Genomic DNA, 22,455 nt, shown 5'->3' on the forward strand with positions numbered 1-22,455 from the left:
CAGGAATACCCTGAAGGGGCATCCATCAATGACAGAAAATTCCTGAGGAAGTTCTCCGCTAAATTCTTTCTGAGTAATGGAGTGTTATACAAACGTAATCATGATTCGACTCTGCTCCGCTGTGTGGATAGAAAGGAAGCAGAAAGGATTATGGAAGACATGCATGACGGTATTTTTGGGACTCATTCTAATGGACATACAATGGCCAAGAAGATTCTGAGGTCAGGGTATTATTGGTCTACCATGGAAGCTGATTGCCACCATCACTCCAGAACCTGTCACAAGTGTCAGATCTATGCGGACAAAGTACATGTGCCTCCTGCTCCATTGAACGTGTTGACAGCACCTTGGCCCTTTGCAATGTGGGGCATCGATATGATTGGAGAGATTAAACCCACGGCTTCTAATGGACATCGCTTCATTCTCGTCGCTATTGATTACTTTACGAAGTGGGTAGAGGCAGCCTCATTCGCTTCTGTCACCAAGAATGTGGTGGCACGGTTCATCAAGAATAGCCTTATTTGTCGATACGGCGTCCCTGAAAGAATTATCACTGACAATGGTACTAATTTGAACAACAAGATGATTACTGAACTCTGCACGCAATTCAAAATTAAACACCATAACTCTTCTCCGTACCGGCCAAAGCTGAACGGCGCCGTAGAGGCTGCTAATAAGAACATCAAGAAGATCATACAAAAGATGACAGTAACGTACAAAGACTGGCACGAGATGTTACCGTTTGCTCTCCATGGTTATCGCACTTCAATACGCACTTCGACAGGGGCAACTCCTTTCTCTTTAGTCTACGGAACGGAAGCCGTCTTACCAGTGGAAGTTCAAATTCCCTCTCTAAGGATCATGAAAGAGGCGGGTTTAGGCGAGGATGAATGGATTCAAACTCGGCTCGATCAGATAAATTTGATTGATGAGAAGAGACTTGCGGCTGTTTGTCACGGGCAGATATATCAGAAGCGCATGACCCAGGCATTTAACAAAAGAGTCAAGAGACAGGTGTATCAAATTGGCGACTTGGTGATCAAGCGTATCATTCTACCACAAGGGGATCCCAGAGGCAAGTGGACTCCCATATACGAAGGGCCATTTGTGGTTAAGAAGGTATTCTCCGGTGGAGCCATGATACTTGCTACAATGGATGGCGAAGACTTCCCGCATCCTGTGAACGCGGACATAGTTAAAAAATACTACGCATAAAAGAGACCCGCTAGGTCGACGTACCTAGGCAAAAGTAAGGGCATCCCGGCGAACCAAAAGGGTTCGGGCAAAAATTAGGGATAAATATATAAAGACATATACCCGGCAAGTCGAAAACCTAAAAAGGCGGCTTGGGCAAAAAAGGGTATCCCGGTGGACTGAAAACCTGAAAAGGCGGTCCAGGCAAAATTTAGGGATTTAAGCGTATGACTGTGTCCCGTTCTCAGTCAGCTTCAACCAGATTCCAAGGACTGAACAAGCCAATCACTTCTATCCGACAGCAGGAGATGAGATGCTTGAAGACATAATGAAAGTGGTGAAATTAGAATCGATAGGATTTTCTCCTGCATAACTTTCTCTCTGTTTTCCTGGCAATGTCCTCTTACTAGGATGTCTGTCTCCTTGTACATGAATTGTCTCTTTGTAGGCCTTCTTTCAAAAATCAATCCAATTTTATTTCCAAAAGATGCTTTTGTCTTACTTCCTCTGTTTTGATTGCATAAACGTCCATTGATTTAATTTGAATTGATTTATGCATTTGAATATGATCAATGTTTACAAAAATACATGCCTAAAATAGAAATAGCAATTACTACGAGACTTCAGGACCAAGGAGAAGGTCTAACCACGCTTTCCAATGAGTCCGTCGCTAATTCTGTTCCCCAACAAGAACCAGCTATTTCCCAGAAGAAATTGGCAAAATCGTACGAATTGGTCACCTCTTCTATCCCCAGCCAGGCTCTGTCAAATGTTTCTACCATCAGACAGAAGTCAAATGCCCCAGCTGAGACAGGGTCATCAATACCAATATCTCCGACCAGAAGAGGAGATTTATTTCCCCAGTAGAGTTCCCTGGAAGATTGTTCAGACGCATAGTGCATTCATTACATCATTTCATATTACATACCTGCATACAATGCTCACATTTACTTCATTCCGCATCATATACTTTACATCATTTCATAGCATGTATAGGCATACCATGTTCGCAAGCATAAAGCATCTCATGCATCATGACATTGCATGAAACTAACTTTATTTTTCAGGCTAATCATCCTCCTGATCACATTCAAGATTCGAATACAGCTCTCAGATATAATCCATCTGACGAACGTTCTGACATCCTCCCAATGGTGGCATCTCTAAGCCCACCCCAGATATTCACTGCAAATACAACAAATATTATCAGATACAGCCTAACGTACGGTTCATTCTGATTCAGCCCAACATATGACTCCTTCAGCTTAGATGCGGTCTAACGTACGATCCATTCTGACTTTCAACAACTCCAATACGGTCTAACGTATGACCCATTTGGACCTTCAAATCCTCAGATACTGCCTAGCGTACGGTACATTCCGGGGTGTAGTCTAGCGTACGACTACTTTCTTCTTCAGATACAGCCTAACGTACGGCTCATTCTGCAACTCCAATACGGTCTAACGTACGACCCATTTGGATACTCAAATCCTCAGATGCTGCCTAGCGTACGGTGCATTCCGGGGTGTAGTCTAGCGTACGACTACTTTCTTCTTCAGATACAGCCTAACGTACGACTCATTCTGCAACTCCAATACGGTCTAACGTACGACCCATTTGGACCTTCAGCTCAGATACGATCTAACGTACGATCCATTCTGACTTTCAGCAACTCCAATACGGTCTAACGTACAACCCATTTGGACCTTCAAATCCTCAGATACTGCCTAGCGTACGGTACATTCCGGGGTGTAGTCTAGCGTACGACTACTTTCTTCTTCAGATACAGCCTAACGTACGGCTCATTCTGCAACTCCAATACGGTCTAACGTACGACCCATTTGGATACTCAAATCCTCAGATGCTGCCTAGCGTACGGTACATTCCGGGGTGTAGTCTAGCGTACGACTACTTTCTTCGTCAGATACAGCCTAGTGTACGGCTCATTCTGCAACTCAGATACGATCTAGCGTACGATCCCTTCTGATCTTTCATCCCCAGCAAAGCCATCCGCCTAATGAACAACTCACCCTGGTATTCAGACACGGTCTAACGTACGATCCATTCTGAGCCCTTATCCCCAGCAGTATATAGCACACTCTGACTCCCCAGCGAAGTCAACAGCATAATGGATGACTCACTATACGGTCTAGCGTATGGCCCGGTATGACACCCATGTCTCCAGGTATCGTCTAACGTATGACGCGATCTGGAGCCCTCATCATCAAACTACCTGGATGGCATCTTTCAGCCCATCTCCATCAAGACTAATTGACAGGCGCAAATTTTTGGGGCATTCTAGTGTTCAATAATCTTTCACCTCCAGACCACGAACAGCACATACCATTCTACTCTCTCGGTTCAAGAATATTGAACAGGGGCAGCTGTCATACCCCAAAATTTGCCCGTTGATATTACAAGGCATCTTTCAAGGCGTTCCGACTTATTCTGCAAGGCACCGATCTTAAAGGAATAAAAGCCCAGCTCACAACGGACCCAATTCAGAAGAGGCCCAAACTAGCTTGCTCGCTAGGCGAGCAACTCCTTCGCCTAGCGAAGCTTGCGATTACCAGAATGGTTGGGCTTCATTCTGAGCCCATTAGGTCATAAATTGCATGCTCGCTAGGCGAGCAAATCCTTCGCCTAGCGAACCTTCGCTACAGGCTCGCCTAGCGAAGCTTGCGAATATTATAATTTTCGGGCTTCAGTCTGAGCCCATTAGGTCACCACTACCACTATAAATACCAGCTCTTCAGCCACGAAAATGGACAGACACAAACGGAGAGACCAAGACGGACAGAGAAGGACGGAAACCCTGGCGCAGAAACCCTGCTAACCTAGAGAATTCAGAGTAAGGAACCCTGAAGGCAGCTCATCCGCACCGAAGCTACCGCCGCCCAACTCAATCCGGCATCCAGAGTGATCAGCCCCTTTCAACATCGCAATTGCACACAGGTTTGCGTATCACCACTGTTTTACGTTTCCAATCGATATTCTTTACATACATGATGCATTACGGTTAAAGTTTTGATATGTAATTTGATTTCGCATGTGAATCTAAGTATGTCTGAACATCCTGTATAATTGTCTATGCTATGCCTGTAATCCAATGCCATGAAAGTACAGGTTTCCGGAGATCATGCTGCCATCAAATCCAAAACCAGTGGCCACTCGCTAGCACATCGCTAAGCGAGCCTGCAGCGAGCATTCGCTGAGCCTTCGCTAGGCGAGGCAGGAGCGAACGAAGCAGTGGCTGTTTTGTTTCTTTGCTGTTGTGCCTTATGTTTGTCCGATCAATATTCATGATAATTCTGCATTATTTGGTCTGATTTAGTGACAATTATGTTGTGGTGCAATTTCCAATTGTATTTTACCTCGATACTCTAACCCGTGTGTTGAATTGTGTAAAGGCTACAGATCCTCGAAGAAACGGCTGGCCAGGTGTTCCGCCTTATGTGTGGGATACCCTTAGGGAAATTCACTCTGGATTACTCAATTAATTTTAATATAGTACTTTTAATGTATTATTGTTAATGTATTGATTTTAATGTGGAGATTCATCCTAATTACCTAATTAACTTTAAAATATGGACTTTAAATAAATGATATCGGACCTCTCTTTGTTACCCCACGATTACGTAATACGGTCATGTCCCGCGAATAGGGGGATACCCTTAGCAAAGACCCTTCGGTTAAATCATCATAAAATAAATCATGGTCCCTCGGATGTTGCCTTCGAAAATACGATTTTGCCCCTCGATGACCCTTCGGTGTAGCCTATGGCTAAATGATGATAGTCCCTTCGAATGCTAAGGTATCCTCACAACTGTTGCCTTCAATGACCAGCCGATGACCCTACGATGACCCTTCTACATCCCAAGGATAAAACTACTTACTTCTCAATAGTAAGGACAGTTTTACCCTCACAAGGATAGGAAATACCCGGAAAGACCTCGGACAGGTATACTCTTAATTGCTCATTCATAACCTAAAATACTTTTCCCACCTTACACAACATCCCCTTTTTTAGAAAATCACCACTTAGCATACATCCGTACTAGGATCATTGCCGAGTTATATTTTTCTAACAACTTTCAAAAACTAAACGAGATAACTACTTTGTATACATTCATTCAAGAATCATTACAAAGTTAAATTCTCTTTTTCCAAACACCTTCCATACCTTTCTCAAACACTTTTTCAACCAAAGAAAACATAAATGATTGAGCAATTAAGAGCCCATGGATAACCATGGATACAAAGGGTGCTAACACCTTCCCTTTGTATAACGTACCTCCCGAACCTAAGAATCTAAATTAAGGTCTTTCCTGTTCTTTTCCACCTTTCCTTATGGGATAAAAGAAAAGTCGGTGGCGACTCTTGCTAACCGCGACATTGCGATTAAAAACACAAAAAAGTCCAGTTCACCGTATGACAGGACCATTGTTCTATTTTTATTAGTTTTGTTTTTAAAACTTCTTTGGGTTTTGTTCGTACTTTTTTCCTTTTCCTTTGGAAACACTAAAAGCGTGGTGACGACTCTTACTTTGCGAGTTAAGTTAATCAATAGCTTAATCTCAAAAAATTTACTGCTACAACATCCAATAGAATTTTAGGTTGTGGTTGAAGTCCATGGCAAAATATATGGATTTGAGTAAGTTCATCAAAACCATGACCTTGAAATTTCCTTAACATTGACTTGAACTGCTCCCAAGCTTCATTAAGGGATTCACTTGCACCTTATGAGAAAACCGCAATTGAAGTCTTTGCTTCCATGAACCTATTGTGTGGAAAGAATCTCTCAAGGAATTTTTCCTTTAACATATTCCAATCGGTCATTGTTTGAGTAGGTTGATCAAGATACCATTCTTTTTCTTTTCCAATCAAAGAATATGGAAATAGTCTCTTGAATACTTTCTCTTCTTCCGCTTCTAGAGCTCCGATTGCACCGACAATCTCATAGAATTTGGTAAGGTGAATGTAAGGGTCTTCATGATCAAGCTCTGTGAAGGGATTTGTATACAAAAGTTGAAGTATCTCAGTCTTCATCTATGTGTCTTCCATTGTTTTCAATTCTAGCAAACTGGGAATTTCTCCTTGGGCGATTTGTACAAGGACCTCTGGGAAGTTCTAAAGGAGGAGGTGGTTTTGCCATGACCAGTGTAGACACATGAGTTGTTGATGAAGTACCAGCTAAATTTCTATCATGTTCTCTCCTTTCCTTAGCTATTTTTCTTCTCCTTCTTATTTTGCTATTAAGTCTACGAGCAATTCTTTCAATCTCAGGATCAAAAAGAAGTTGGTTTACGGCTACACTTTCTCACATAAACAAAACTCTGAAAAGTTAACCAAGCAAATTAAAAAACACAAGGGATTATAAATGAGATAAGAGATGATAAAAAAACTTAAAATAGGATAAACTATTGCAATGCTTGCAATATCATAACAACAATCTCCGACAACGGTGCCATTTTGTTGGTTGTGGTAAAGTGACAAGCAAAAATTAAGTTTGGAAGAATTCCGGGTTTTATCGTCTCCACAGGGATCGATACGAGAGAAATAATGTCTTTTAAAGGTCTCTATGTATCTAAGATTGGGTTTGAATGGTTTGAAAGTAAAATTCAAAAATAAAAACATATGAACAAAAATAAATGCGTTCTTCGGAGTTGAGAGAACTCGTCAAGAATTGAATTTATCCACCTATTTAATATACAAATCTACCAATCAGTTGTACACAACCTAAAACACTTATCAATATCTTCATCTATCGCTCACACCAGTGTCCATGTGTGCAACACCATATTCTGAAGCACAAATTGAAGAGATCAATTTTCTGAAGCAGAACAACCCATATTCTAACACTTATAATCCGGGCTGGAAGAACCATCCAAATTTCTCCTGGAAAGATCAGCAAAGGAATGTTCAAAAACAGAGTCATATTCAATATTAGAATCAGCAACAACAACAACAATATCCACCACAACAACAGCAGTATCAGCAATAAGCACCCCAAAAGGTTGATTGGGAACTTGCCATTAAAAAGATGGCAGCTCAAAATTCCCAGTTCCAAGAAGAAACAAAAAATAATCAGAGGAACATTACTACTTCTATAAAAAATCTTGAAGTTCATATGGGACAGATAGCACAACAACTCTCAAATCAAGCTCAAGGCACCCTTCAGAGTGCAACAATACAAAATCTGAGACATCATGAGAATGTTAATATTGTCACAACAAAAAGTCATAAAGTTGCTAAAGATGAAGATGAGAAGGCAAAAAATCATGACCATGTCATAGAGGTAGATCTGGAAGTGAGAGAAGATAAAAAGGAGGTTAAACCCGTGATTAATTTACCTTGTCCTTAGAAGGTGACAAAAAAGGATCCAAAAGAGAAAGACTTTGAGAAATTCATCACAATGTTCAAAATGTTAGAGATCAATATGCCTTTCTTTGAAGCACTCGAGCAAATACCCATGTGCCAAAAATTCATGAAAGAGGTAATCTCTAAAAAGAGACCAATAGGAGATGGATCGGTAACCTTTAATGAAAAATGTAGTGCAATATCACCAGGTATAAGAATCCCAATCAAGCAGAAGGATCTTGGATCTGTCACAATCCCATGCACTATAAAAGACAGAACTTTCAAGAAGGTACTTATTAATTCAGGAGCTAGTGTGAGTCTGATGTCATTGTCAGTCTATCAAAGGCTTGGTTTTCCCAAAAGTCAGCGATACAGGGAAAAATCTAAAATCTACAGATCACTCCATAAAGAATGCATATGGGATAACGAAAGACGTACTGGTGACAATAGAGGAATTTAGTTTTCCTGTTGATTTTGTGATCATGGACATGCCTGAGGATGAATAGACACCTATCATTCTGGGTCAACCATTCATGTAGACAACTCGATGTAATTTCGATATAGAACATGGTACACTGACTTTAAAAGTTTATGATGATGAAATAACCTTGAATATGCTTGAAAACAAGAAGCAAGAGGTAGAAAAAAAATCACTATCAAGTAGGCATGATCAGGACAGATGTGAAAGACCAAAGTAATATGCCAACATCAGAAAAAGTCTCAAGAAGATCATCTCAACTAGTATCACCTCCATTAGCAACCCCGAGTTGAAAAACTCATATTCCCATTCCAAAAGCTGAGAGAAAAAAGAGAAAGTAGCATAGAGGTAAGGATACAAAAGTTGGAAGTAACTTGTGGCACAAAGTAGTCCATATCTCTAAAAAAGACGGTTTCATTGTTTTGGAAAAGACGGGCAACAAGGTGTGGAAGCTGAAGCACCCCCCATAATAGGGGGAATGAGGCGTTAAGCTAATGACGATAAACGAGCACTGCTTAGGAGGCAGACCAAGGAAATTATTCATAATATTTATTTTATAGTTTCAATTTTATATTAATTTCTAAGTTTTGTTTGCTTTCCGTTTGTTTATTTTATAGTTGTTTACTTTCATCTAGTAATATGATCATTATAGCTTTAGTGGTTGTCTTAAAAGTACACAAACTGAAGACATGTGTGTCTTATGTTTACTGCAACTGATTGAGAAGCCACATCAAGCAAAGGGTACTGGGAAGGTTGTCAGCTCTACCTAACATGGTGATAGCAGAAAAAGCCAAACACAATGTACATCATAAGAGAGCATTCAGGTATGTCTTTATCATTCAGAACATGCGTACATTCTTTTCTGATTTCGGTTGCATGATTCCACACACTGAGGCACATTTTTTTGTTATTACCCTTGAGCCTTTCTAGCCATCCTTTTTTATTACTATAAATTGTTAACCTCATTTGAGCCTTTATCCATTTGTTTGTTTTAAAAACCACATCATATTAACCCATGGCCCAAACATTTCCCCACCATGTTCAAAATATCCATGTGAGTTATCAGATATATGTTCATTCTATGTTTGGGGTTATTGTTGGGATAACAACATTTAAGTGTGGGGTAGTTGTGCAGTGTTAGTACAAATAAGGGCACCTGCTGATTGAAAAAAAAAGATGAAAATTTGAAAAATCAAATTGAAAAAAAAAAATAATAATAATCAGGGCACTCGAAAGAATGAGAAGTCAGCGGGTATTGAAAATAAAGACAAATCCAAAAGTTGAATCCTTGATAAGAGTTGATCTTAAAGGACGAGTGCAAGAAAGAATTCCAGCACTAATCCATCTGAATGAGCATAGTGAAGATAACGATCGTATTGACTCTGAACCTTAGCCTACTTTTACAAAATTATCCTACCTTAACCCTAGCCTCGTTACAACCATAAAGACCTCAAAGAGTGTGTGTATCGTGCACTTTGACATCAAAAGAGAAGTTATTCAAGCCTATGGTATGGTATTGCATACTATGAATTTTGAGTGTAAAACACATTAACACCCGAGAGATTTGGTGAGAGTGTGAATTGAGTTGACATGTGAAGTAGAACTTTCAAGTGAAGGTGTGGCAAATCAATCAACCTTGGTAATCCAGCAAAAATTGAAGGTAGCAACAAATAAGACCCATGGAAGATCTTAGAGGTATTGTGATACGTGAAAAAAAATTCTTTTATTTGGGGGTGACATGAGTTCTTTGTTATTAAAGTCGATTTAGGACAAACAACAAGCTAAGTTTGGGGTTGTGATCAGTCACCGTTTTTGTTATAGTTATTATCATTTTAACATATAAAAATATGTGAGTTATTTGCATTTTTCATATAGTTTAAGTGGTTTATATGTCAGTTTCTTTAATTTCATACTTATTTATGTTTTAATCATTCCTAATATTTTTGATATTTTTGAGAAGGCTAAGATGTTTTGTAGGTCGGAGGAAGTCAATGATATGGTCGGAAAAGGAACACGGAGAATTTTCAGAAAAATTGGGAAAGTCTATTTTTCAGCATGTTTTACATCATGATAAATGTGTGGTATTTTAATCATAACTAGAGCGTCGTAACTCGGAATGACGTGGGACCAGCGGAAAATGAAAGCTAGCATTCAGGGTTACAACTTTCAAGAAGATCAAAGGATAATTCAGAATTGTCTGCGCATACACGTATCAACTTGCTCATACACGTATCAAATCTGAAAAAATGCATGTTGTTGCCCATACGCGTGTGGCATAGCCTCATACGCCCCATATGCCACCCATACGCGTATGGGGACCCAAAATCGCAAAACAAAAAAGCTTGGTTTGAAGTATTTAAAGCCATAAAGTGATTTTTTGAGTTTGGAGACTTGATTTTTGATGGCAAAACACGTTTTAAAGGCTGGAGAACTCAGATTTTCAAGGTGGATTCATATTTTCAGGAGCTTTTTGCGATTGAAGATCATTTCATCTAAAAAAAATTTAATGGAAACATTCTCTATCATGTTTTGTTTTATTTCTATGAGTAGCTAAACCCCAAAATGCTATGGGATGTCCCTGATTCCGATTTGTAATGACTTCGAATTTCTCTTTGCAATAACAATTTTATTCCATCATATTTTATTTATTCTCTTGATTGTTTTAATGTTTTCTCTGTCGGAAAAACGGGGTTTGATTTATGAGTAACAATTAAGTTTGACCACCATTGTTTCTGATCTGCTTGAGAATATTTTATAGTAGATATTACCTAGGACTAGGAATACGATATAAGAACCAGATTATTCTTGATAAATTAATGTTTAATTTCATTTGTACTTTTCTATGGACATAGGATTTAGGTTGAATGATTAAAGGTTTGTTGAACATAGGAATGAACATTTTTAAGAACCACTAATCAACTATCTGAAATTTGTTGTTGCATTATGAGTTCAGAGTCATCACAGAATTGAATCATACACTACCCCTAGCATATTACTCATATCTATATAAACTGTGTCATTATTTTGTTTACTTTATTTTCAATTATTTTCATAATTTAACCAATCAATCCAAAACCCTTAAGGCTTTTATTTAACTTAAATTAATCCAGAACTTTGTATCGTCAAGCAGTCCTTGAGATTGATATTAGGGATTTCCCCTTTTATTACTACATTGGCAAATTATTACACTTGCTAATTTACCAATCATACCTCATAGAAAAATAGTTGGTTGTAAGTGGATTTTGAAAGTTACATATAATTCTAATGGGAGCATAAATAAGTACAAGGAAAGGTTGGTTTCCAAAGGTTGTCACTAACAACCTGTTTACAATTTTAATGAAATATTCTCTCCACCGGTGAAACGAACCACAATATGTGTCATTCTCACTTTGGTATTCACATACAAGTGGGAACTTTAACAAGTTGATATCAATGATGCTTTTTCAAATGACATTTTACAAGAGGGAGTATACATGGCCCAGCCTCTTGGTTTCTTTCATCAATAAAAACCCTTGTGTGCAAGCTAAATAAATATCTATGTGGACTTAGACAAACCTCAATGGTATGGTATGAAAAATTAACTTAGTCTTTCTTCAATTTGGGGTTTCTCACAGCAAATGTGATCATTCATTCTTTATGCACTCTCATCAACGTGTGATATTGTATGCTCTTGTGTATGTATATGTTATACTCATCTAGTTCCTCTTTAAACTTAGCTCATAGACTCATCAACAACTTGAATGCTAATGTTTCCCTAAACAAATTAAGTAGGTCTAAACATTTCTTGGGCATAAGAGTTAATTATCATACAAAACGATCCATCTTACTCACTCAGTCCAAGTATATAAAGAATCTTCTTGCTAAAGCAAAAAATTAGTGGGTCTAATGAAGTCTATACATCTATTCTGAGCAACTGCAAGCTGAGCAAATATGGTTCAAATTCTTTTTCTTATGCTCAGTTGTATAGGTCAATGGAAGGTGCCCTTTAATATGTTACCTTAATCAGGCTAGACAAGCCTTTTGTGTGAATAAAGCATGGAAATTCATGTCCTCTTCTCTTGACTCTCATCGATATGCCATTAAAATAATCTTGAGGTACCTCTGTGGCACTTTCTCTCATGGCTTATTTTAATCTCCTTCTACCTCATGTCACAAATTTTCTATGAGATCCTACAATGACTCTAATTGACCTAGTGATCCAGGTGATCAAAGATTCACTTCTGACTCCTGCATATACTTTGAACCCAATCTTGTGTCATGAAGTTCTAAAAAGTAAACCCTTATTGATCGGTCTAGTGTAGAGCCAACGTATCGTGTCTTAGATCATACTACTCTGAGCTATTGTTGCTAAAATCTATATTGAATGAGTTGTGTATCTCTTTTATCTTCAAACACTACGATGTGATAACTTGAATACAATTTTATTATCCTAAAGGCTTAAATAGTCTTTTGGTCCCTGTAAGTTGACATGTTTTTTATTATCATCCTTGTATATATTTTATTACGGAAATAATCATTGAATATTAAAATTCTTTTGGTTTTAATCCCTAAAGTTAAAATCTACATGAGAATCCGAAGGAAACCTGGGATTTAACTTTAGGGACTAAAACCAAATCAAATTCAACATTTAAGGATTTTATTCTGAAGAAAAATAAATACATGGACGAAAAACAAAAACCCGCCAACTTACCTAGACCAAAAGACTACTTAAACCTATGTTAAATTTAGTTATTCGTGCTCGCATAAATACATTGAACTTAATACACATTTTGTACGGGAAAAAAATTCATCTAAAAATAATGTTGAATCATGCCACTACTCAGATAGAAAACACCTTGATGAAGTCTCTTGGAGTATTTAACTTGTCACCCCCCAAATTATACCTGGAACCCTGCCATACTTTCATATTGCCCGAGTTACCCCTGGCTGAAAATTGAATGAAAAATCCAAACGGAATTTTTGGTAGGCTTAACAAAATTTCCTGTAGTACATTTTATATTTTCGGTATTCCGAATATTTCAAAATTTCTGGTTTGTTTCTTTAATTTCCGGAAATTTGAAATTTACCTGTGGCTACCGGAAATTTCAACCTAAATGAAATTTCCGATAGGGTTATTTATTTGACTTTTTGGACGTTCAGGATTTCGCCAATAGTTTTGGATGGTTATGATTGCACCGACAATTTTATGTGGTCCTGAGTAAATGCAAAGTTGTATAAATAGGGGGTCACGTGTTTGATAAAAACATCTCAAAAAATGTCTATTCCTCAATTTCTTATTAAGGCAGAAGTGTACTTCAACGGATCTTCACCTCCCGTAGGGTTCCGGCTTTCGGATGGCACCACATCTCTCGCCAGTCTGACGTCCAAGTTGAATGAATTATTGTTGATATTGATACCAAGAAGGTGAGAAAGATCGAGTTTCGTGAAGATTGGATTGATATTGACGGGAGGGTGAAATACAACCTTATTGAGTTGAAGGTCGACGAAGATGTGAAGGAAATGTGGAGATCATTTCACCGTAGGATAACAAAGGGGCCAATCGAGTTAGATATTAGGCTTTTAAGATATGTTGACGGCATAATGGAGATACTGAAATGTCTAGAATCATCTAATAGTGTTTAGGTTTTTCTTATTTATTATTGTTTTCTTAAGTTATGTTTAAGTTAATATTGATGTTGCATCTGTATTTCAGTTAATGTTGATGTTTAAGTTATGTCGTCAAAAATATTATGTAATAAAAAGTTATGATGAAAATGTCTGAATAATATACAAATAATACATAATATATGAAATATATGATATACAAAAGATGTCTAAATAGGCCCCCCACGGGGTATGCCTGCAGCCCGAGATAATCCAGTATAAACCTCGCCATCTGGGTTTACCAACCCATGAGGTTATCCATAATAACTGCAACCATCTGGAGATGTTGTTGGGCATCGACATCAGTTGCATGAGACGGTGGCGGTACGTCATCAATAGGTACCCCAACACTAGAAGGTCCTGCATCAGCAGTAGGTGGGATGATGCGAGGGTGTGATGCATTGAGGTACCACTCTAAGTAACCATCCTCACATTGTGATGGGTGTTGAACCCTAACTGCTCGATCTCTAATGGCAGGACCGGAGCTGATGAAGTTACTCTAAAACCACCAATCAATTCCCATATATGTCATATATGGAATTGGTCGTGGAATACTCTGAACATAACCATATTGTCACAAACACCTCTCAAACAAGTGTCTAGCAACCATGGTCTCCCATCGCATATAACCTGAATATAATGACGACCCCTTGAACTCGCGGTGGACTCTATGGCCAGTGTATGGTGTCCAGATGACATCATCTACAGTCAGCGCATCGATCCTTCTCCTGTACTCAGCAACACCACCGGGATGTGCTTGTCTGGTTCCATCTCTTCGCCCGTGGGGACCCCACTAGGCAATGTTGCACCCTCATGTCACAGATGATGGAGAAATACTCGTATATCCAACACTTATATCAAAATAGAGACACAACACATAATAAATAATAAATGTTATTCGTAACAATTAAATAAGAAATCAACAACAAATTATAATTTCAAGTATACCTGTGACAGACTCAAATAGCCAGTAAGTTGTTTGGTCTCAAAGATCGTCGGCATTCCAAGGGCTATATACAGAAGTGTCAATGCAGCACATCCTCGGGCCCAACTGGTGTCCTCGAGCCTACTGAAGAGGCACACGTACCGGGCATCGATATGAACACCAGACTTGTCCGCAAAGAGAGTACATGCGACTATATGTAGCATGTACGCCCTAGCGGCAGCCTCATAACTCCCATCCGCTACAAGCTCATCGTACGTCTTCCAAAGCCAAGACATACAAAGATGTGTGTCCCTGTTGATGTCGAACTCCTCCTGCACAACCGCCCCAGACACTCTCAAATCTCGTGCAACAGTATGACATGCAAGGGACATGCTAAGTACCGGAGCCGTCCAAAATCTGTCGCTGATAGGGAGATGGAACAATAAGGAGACATCATCTAGAGTGATAGTCATCTCCCCAAACGGAAGATGAAATGAAGATGTCTCCTTGTTGCGTCTCTCAACAAAAGCACTAAGTAGTGGAGCGTCAGGCATGGTGAGGGAGTAATGGGCAAAATCAAGCAGTTGGAACTCCTGTAAAATCTGGATGACCTGCTCAGGCATCGGAATCTTCAGGAAGTCCTTCATCTTCGACCCATGTGATGTCACCTTCAGAGTGGGACGCTCATGTGACAAACAAATATAAATAAATTAGTGTTTAGATTTCATGGCACAATAATAAACAAATTAGAGTTAAACATAAAAGTCATATATCTTTCCTTGCCATAGTCGTAATGCCACATGGTGAGCATACTTAGTAAGCATTGGTCGTTCAATGGGTCCTCCAGGGAATCCTCCTTTAGTGCGCATAGAGGACTCGGTCGAAGGAGTTGTAACCTCTGTGTCAGCACTAACAGATGGGCTAAATCAGCAATAACAACATTTGGGTGGACCACCCGAGCAACCTCCTCCAAACCAGTCTCCTCAACAACCTCCTCAACCCCAACAATCGATATGCAACCTCCTAAACCACTGAATCAACAACAACAGCATCTGGAACCACCTCATCTCTAGGTTTCTCTATTGATCGTACCGGTCGGCGTCGAGTGCAACAAGGTGTGTGGAATTGACCCTGCTCGGCCAGCCGCTTTCGGTGTGAACCGGTTGGGACCATTCGTCCAGCCCGTACCTGGGAAGACTCGGCCTCAGCATCCCTGGCAGCCCTAGGTATACTGCTCGATCAACAGTTCTCCCTGCAATAATGTCGTCATTGCCTCTGTATTTCACTGTAAAAAAATGAAGAATATATATATATATATATATATATATATATATATATATATATATATATATATATATATATATATATATATATATATATATTAAACACTACCGGAAATTTTATAATTTCTGATATAAAACAAAGTTTTAGCACATATCGAAAATGTCAAAATTTCTGGTATAAATTCTCATGGAATATATACCAGAAATTTCAGAATTTCCGATATAAACCAGATTTTTATAACTATCGAAAATTATGAAATTTCCAATATATTCAATAGGATTTTGTACCAAAAATATTGAAATTTCCGATAAACATTTCATAAAAATATCAGAAATTTTTAAATTTTCGGTACAAAATACTTGAAATTTTGAAAATTTTGATATAAATGCTCACTAGTTTTGAAATTTTAGTAATTGCTCCTAATTTTTGATATCGTCCCGCAATTTCAAATTCACGCCTATGTATTGCAAATTTTTTAATTTTTAAAAAATAAATTTATAAGAATAGTATCGTCTTTTCATAAGCTAAAGAGGATATGAAATCTAAATGAATAATGTCTAAGCTAAATGCTCTCTCTCTTAGCATTTTTGCATTTCAGTATCTTATGTCCGAGCTACACGTCACTTCATGCAAACCCTCTTGATCTTAATTGCACTTCTAACTCTAGAAAAATATCCTCAATTAAAGAAAAAACACCACTAAAATACCCATTTTGTTACAACCAACGATGCATGTGATGAACACTAATCTTAATTGCAACCGGATTAAGTAAACCAGTACCACGTTAGCATTGAAACTTAGATGAAACCATGACATACATGACTGCATTTAAGGAAAAAACAAGATATTTAAAAGACTTAATTCACAGAATTTTAGCGTGGGACCAAAATTACATGTGATACCAAGTGGCACCACAAAAACATACAATTAAGCTATAACTGTAAGACCTACCAAGTAGTGTTATTTTTCATTTTACCACTTGCGTATAAACTCAACAAAAACAAAACTATATATATATATATATATATATATATATATATATATATATATATATATATATATATATATATATATATATATATATATATATATATATATATATATATATATATATATATATATGCAGAGATATTACAATTATTCTTCTGAGTCACTCTCTGCTATCAATGCTGATTTAGCCTCATAGGTAGTGCTCATCCTTCCCTTTAATAACTCTCTTCCATTGAAAACAACACACAAACAAAACACAAACACAAACTCACAAGAAATTTTCATATTTCACAATTGAACCAATCCTCAAAACAGAGCTTCTTCTCTTGAAACCCAACCTAAAATTTTCAAACACACAACAAAAATCCAAAACCAACCACCCATAAACTCAATATTTAAAGACATTCATTTTGTCCTTGTCCTGGTCCATTTCATTCTTAAACTCCACTTGTTTAATATAATATATCAGTCTTAGCCTCTGTCGTTTCGATTCGTATTTTTAAGATGGACTCCTACCTAAGAGAATTAGAAGGAAAACAAGCAAATGATCCTTTATTCATAGAGAATATGAACAAAAACAATTCAACTTCTTCAAATGAAAGATGTTTATGGATTCCAGGTCCATTGATAGTAGGAGCTGGACCTTCCGGACTCGCAGTAGCAGCATACCTAAAACAAAAAGGTGTTCCAAGTTTAATACTAGAAAGATCGAACTGCATAGCTTCACTATGGAAACTAAAAACCTACGACCGACTTCGTCTTCATTTACCGAAACAAGTTTGCGAGCTTCCATTAATGAAATTCCCTTCTGGTTTCCCAACATATCCAACAAAACAACAGTTTATAGAGTATTTGGAAAGTTACTCGGAGAAATTCGATATTAGGCCTTGGTTCAATGAGACAGTGAAACATGCTGAGTTTGATGCTACACTTGGGTTTTGGAGGGTGAGGAGTGAGGGAAAAGGAGGGATGATTACCGAGTTTGTTTGTCGGTGGTTGATTGTCGCGACGGGGGAGAATGCGGAGGCGGTGGTGCCGGAGATGGAAGGAGTTGGTGAGTTTGGTGGTAGTATTAAGCATACTAGTTTGTATAAAAGTGGTGAAGAATTTAGAGGGAAGAAAGTTTTGGTTGTTGGATGTGGGAATTCTGGTATGGAAATTTGTTTGGATCTTTGTAATCATGATGCTGCTCCTTCTATTGTCGTTAGAGATTCGGTAAGTACTCTTAAATCTTTCTCTCTGAAACAGAATTTTCTATCAGTTGAAAATGTTGTAGCAGTAGCATAAACCATTAAATTAAATGGTTTTAACAACTGCTGCAACATTACTTAGATAATTCAAATTCTTATATATGAATATGAAAATCGACGTAAACCAAAAATGCTATAAAGTTGTTTTTATTTCTGGTTAAAAGTTTGAACACCATTCCAATTTTGAGATTCATGATTTAACATGAACAAAAATAATCTAAGCATAGCAACAAGACATTCACTTTTTTTCTTCTTAACTATTTTTTTTCCTTTTATTGGCTTTTGTCAAATTTGGGATATAGATTACTCGTTATGTATGAGTTGATTTTCATTTTTGTTTTATTTAAATAAAAAAATGGGTTCATTATTAGTAACTTCATTGTCCAAATTAAGGAACATTGAATTGTAATCTTTTATAGGCTCATTCTCAAAAATGAAGTTGCACTACTAATTAATTTGATTATGATATATATTTTTAATTTTCTTTTGTTATGCAAGTAAGATAGTTTTATGTCATATACAAGTGTTTTTTTTAATATTTATGAGATATGTTTCATTATAACTTTTTTTATTAAATGGTAGAAAATAACTTATTTATGATGCAAGACTTAACTTACTTGTGCACTAAGGAACTAACTTAATGTAAAATATAATATGTCAAGTAAAACTCATCATCAAAGTTTTTTCTTCTAACTTATCATTACTTCAAAGTAAATTACTCATAGTTTCATGTAGTGGCTACAAGCACAATTGATTGTTAATTTAGAACCAATTCAAAAGTATTTTGAATAATTCATTTTTTAGCACTAGTATCATAAAAAGCATTTATATTTCACCTTTTTTTTGGACTCTCAATCATGCCTAGCATGGGATAGAACATGACCCTTATGCTTTTTTTTTCCCTCCTTTCTCATTCCCATGATGTTCTTTGCAAAAGAAAGAGAACTCTTTCCCTATTATTATTACAAATGGAGCATGGCCACCAAACAATTAAGACCTACCAAGGGCCAAAAAAAACCCACATAAGCTCCCACCTTTTACTTTTTCTTATTTTTTGCTTTCACTTTTTTGTGTGTTTGGAATGAAACTATTATGATGGAAAACATCAAGCATCTCCAAAACTAAATCTTAAGTCTAGTCATGGTCGAGGTTGAGTCATTTCCTTTAATAATGTGAAAATAACATTTAATTTTGTGATCTAGATTGCAGACGCTACAAAATTAAAACGATTGTTTTTGTCTTTCTTATGTTTGTCTAATAGTCTAATAAGTAGAATATCGCGAATTCGAATTTGTATTCATATAGTCGGACCTTCTGCATAATTATTAATCGAGCTGATTTAACGTGATTTCTCTTGTTTTTATTAAAGAAAAGTGTATTCAAATTATGCAAGTAAATAATCTCATGATGCTACTTTTTCTTTGGTTTGATTAAAGGTACACATCCTACCAAGAGATATGCTGGGAAAATCAACTTTTGGGCTGTCCATGTGGTTGCTCAAGTGGCTGCCTATGCAGCTTGTGGATTGCATCCTTCTCATCATGTCTTGGCTATTGCTCGGCGACACGGCGCGATTCGGTTTGGTTCGGCCCCGCGAGGGACCCCTTGAACTCAAAAAATTGTCTGGAAAGACACCAGTCCTAGATGTGGGTGCCCTTGCCAAGATCAAAAGAGGAGACATTAAGGTACTTTCTATCAAATCAAGTTCAATCTTTTTTTAATCCTCAAGATTTTATTTTAGTGTCACTTTGAGTCAAAAAAGATTTTAGTGTCACCTTGAAATCAGTTTATTTAGTGTTGAAAGATTTTCCAACATTATGTGTTTTCAATCAAATCATACACACTTTATTGTATTAAGGTTATATAATTTCAATTAATTATTTTTTATTAAATTGTTTATTTGATTCAGGTATGTTCAGGAATCAAGAGGTTAAAACGCTACACAGTGGAATTTGTTGATGGAAAGATAGAAAATTTTGATGCCATTGTATTAGCAACTGGTTACAAAAGTAATGTACCTTATTGGCTAAAGGTATTAAATCATAAATTATATTATACACTATATTTATTTATTTTAAATAAAAGAAATTTTTTAATGCACTAACATGTGCTAAAGTTTTTTATTTTAAAAGGAATGGAATAAATTTAAAGAGGCTATCTTTCTATCTGAATTTTGAAAATGATATAAAGCAAGAAAAATAAAGTAATAGTAATACTAAATAATCGAAATGGTATATGTGCAGGATAAGGATATGTTCTCTAAGAAAGATGGATACCCTATGAAGCCATTTCCTAATGGATGGAAAGGTGAAAATGGCCTCTATGCTGTTGGTTTCACCAAACGTGGACTTCTTGGTGCATCCATGGATGCAAAAAATATAGCTCAAGATATTGAATGGTGTTGGAAATCTGAGGCAAAGCATACTTTGGCTTTTGCTCTATTGCCACAATCCAAGTCATGATCATAAGTTGGTTTGTTAATTATGCCAAATTAGATGATATAGAATAAATGGTGATGGAAGAAGAAAAGTCGTTTATGAGTTCAGATTAAGGCTGACGCGTGAAGTGTTTGGAGAATCTGTTTGAATTCTAGCTAAAATATTTTTTGTTCAAACTTATTTATTTCTCGGCCAAACTCTGAATCATCATGACTCTTTTTCTGGAAAGAAGGAAAGATAAGATAAAACTAAAATGGTGATGGGGGATTTTGTTGTGCCATTGCATATGTGCATGATGCTAACAAGGGTGGTGCTCCTCCTAGCTATACATTGGTGTCCTATGCATGGATTTGAGAATATGTGACATTGAAATTGAAGAAGAGTAGGATTATGGTTTTCATTTTATTGATTTTCTTGTGGATTGTAAGGAGAGAGGACATTTGCATTTTGTATATTGCAACTTTTTGCTATGTAGGTTTAGAGAAAAGGAAATAAAGTGGCCAAAATGAGTGTAAGAGGTTGAGGAGATAATCATCAAGAGTGAATGTGTGTTATGTAATGTGGTTATACATATATTTTCATAGATTTTTAATCTAAAGGAATAGAGTTTTTGTGTTCTTTTCTTGCCTTTATGCAATTTTAAATGCTTCATCTTTCTAATCATTTTTTTTTCTAAATTTTAAAAGAAAACAAAGATAAATTAATAGCAACAAATTATTGTCTATTAAAACATAGGTTCGTCATGCTGTTAAGATTTTAATTCAAATTACATAAATATCTAAATTTTAAATTTTTTCGGGTCAATGTGAGAACTTTGTTTGTAGATAATTAAAAGTATTTCTATAAATTTGAAATTTTGTTCAAACTAACAAGAATAATAATGAAGCGGTTGGAAATCCACCAAAACCTATGGAGAATTTCAATAAATCTTGATGAACAGGATTGTTATCACCCACATAATAACAATGAAAAGAGAAGAACAATGGAGAAAGAAAAAGTGTAAAGAACAATGAAGGAGAAGAAGAATTAAATTCTATCGAGTTTTTCTCTCTGCGTACAAACTGTGGAAAACTTCTTATTTACTTTGCTATTGCAAAATACTGTGAATTACAATGTTATGAATATTTTACTCACTTCATTACAAGAATAAGGGTTACTCCCTCTATTTATAGATTTAGGTTAACTTGGACCTCAAGGCAAAGCCCAAAACTATAAAAGCCCAAAATAGCTAACACTACTAAAATAGGCATAAGTCAAAATCATGTGTGAAGCAACATGCTTCGACACTTAGACACACTAACACAACTCAACATACTAGGTGGTTCGACACTTCCTTGTTTTGTCGAGAAACCTGCTTCGACACAAGGAATTACAAATCAACACACCACCTAATTCATTGTGTCGTAGCTATCTACATTCATCATAGCATTTAGTCTTCTAAACACTTCAACCTGCACTCCCTTCGTCATGATGTCTGCAATCTGATTCTCAGTTCCGCAGTGTTCCACATTCATCTTCTCATCTATTACCTGCTCTTGAAGATAATGGAACCTCATCTCGATGTTCTTTCTTTGACCATGTGTTATCGAATTCTTCGCCAAATTGATAGCTGACATGTTGTCGATCTTCATGGTAATTGTTCCATGACTCTTCGTTGTTATCTCTTCGACCAGATTCACCATCCACGTTTCTTGACATGCACAAAGAGAAACAGTTATGTATTCTTCTTCGCACGACGATAATGTCACTACTAGCTCCTTTCTCGAACTCCAAGCAACTGGTGCACCATCTAGAATTAACACATAGCCCGTTGTGGATTTTTTTATCCTTAGCATCACTACACCAACTTAAGTCAGTGTATCCCACTAGTTTGCTTTCCTTTCCTTCATCAGC

At 37.0% G+C, this 22,455-nt stretch overlaps 2 protein-coding genes across 2 annotated transcripts in view; both read left to right on the forward strand.

Moving 5' to 3' along the window:
- The window catches only part of LOC127093862 (uncharacterized), a 109,296-nt gene extending 95,555 nt beyond the window's left edge, over positions 1–13,741 (forward strand). The window contains exon 2 of the mRNA XM_051032761.1: positions 13,725–13,741. Within this exon, the coding sequence (XP_050888718.1) occupies positions 13,725–13,741 (17 nt within the window). The remainder of the gene's footprint in view (positions 1–13,724) is intronic.
- A 3,276-nt stretch (positions 13,742–17,017) lies between these two features.
- LOC127096930 (indole-3-pyruvate monooxygenase YUCCA6) lies at positions 17,018–21,180 on the forward strand. The gene is made up of 4 exons (XM_051035460.1): positions 17,018–18,089; positions 19,561–19,809; positions 20,034–20,156; positions 20,368–21,180. Exons 1-4 carry the CDS (start codon positions 17,379–17,381, stop codon positions 20,584–20,586), a joined length of 1,302 nt encoding a protein of 433 aa, XP_050891417.1. The 5' UTR covers positions 17,018–17,378; the 3' UTR covers positions 20,587–21,180.
- Positions 21,181–22,455: the final 1,275 nt, after the last annotated feature.

The sequence above is a fragment of the Lathyrus oleraceus genome, chromosome 6 (assembly GCF_024323335.1).
Source record: "Lathyrus oleraceus cultivar Zhongwan6 chromosome 6, CAAS_Psat_ZW6_1.0, whole genome shotgun sequence".
In the NCBI taxonomy this organism is placed as follows: Eukaryota; Viridiplantae; Streptophyta; class Magnoliopsida; order Fabales; family Fabaceae; genus Lathyrus; species Lathyrus oleraceus.

What these genes read in the sequence shown, in the direction of transcription:
- LOC127096930 (XM_051035460.1), top strand. Translation starts at nt 17,379, where the DNA reads ATGGACTCCTACCTAAGAGAATTAGAAGGAAAACAAGCAAATGATCCT. An exon ending in TCAAAAGAGGAGACATTAAG is followed by an intron (nt 19,810 to 20,033) that starts GTACTTTCTATC and finishes TATTTGATTCAG; the next exon opens with GTATGTTCAGGAATCAAGAG. An exon ending in ATGTACCTTATTGGCTAAAG is followed by an intron (nt 20,157 to 20,367) that starts GTATTAAATCAT and finishes GTATATGTGCAG; the next exon opens with GATAAGGATATGTTCTCTAA.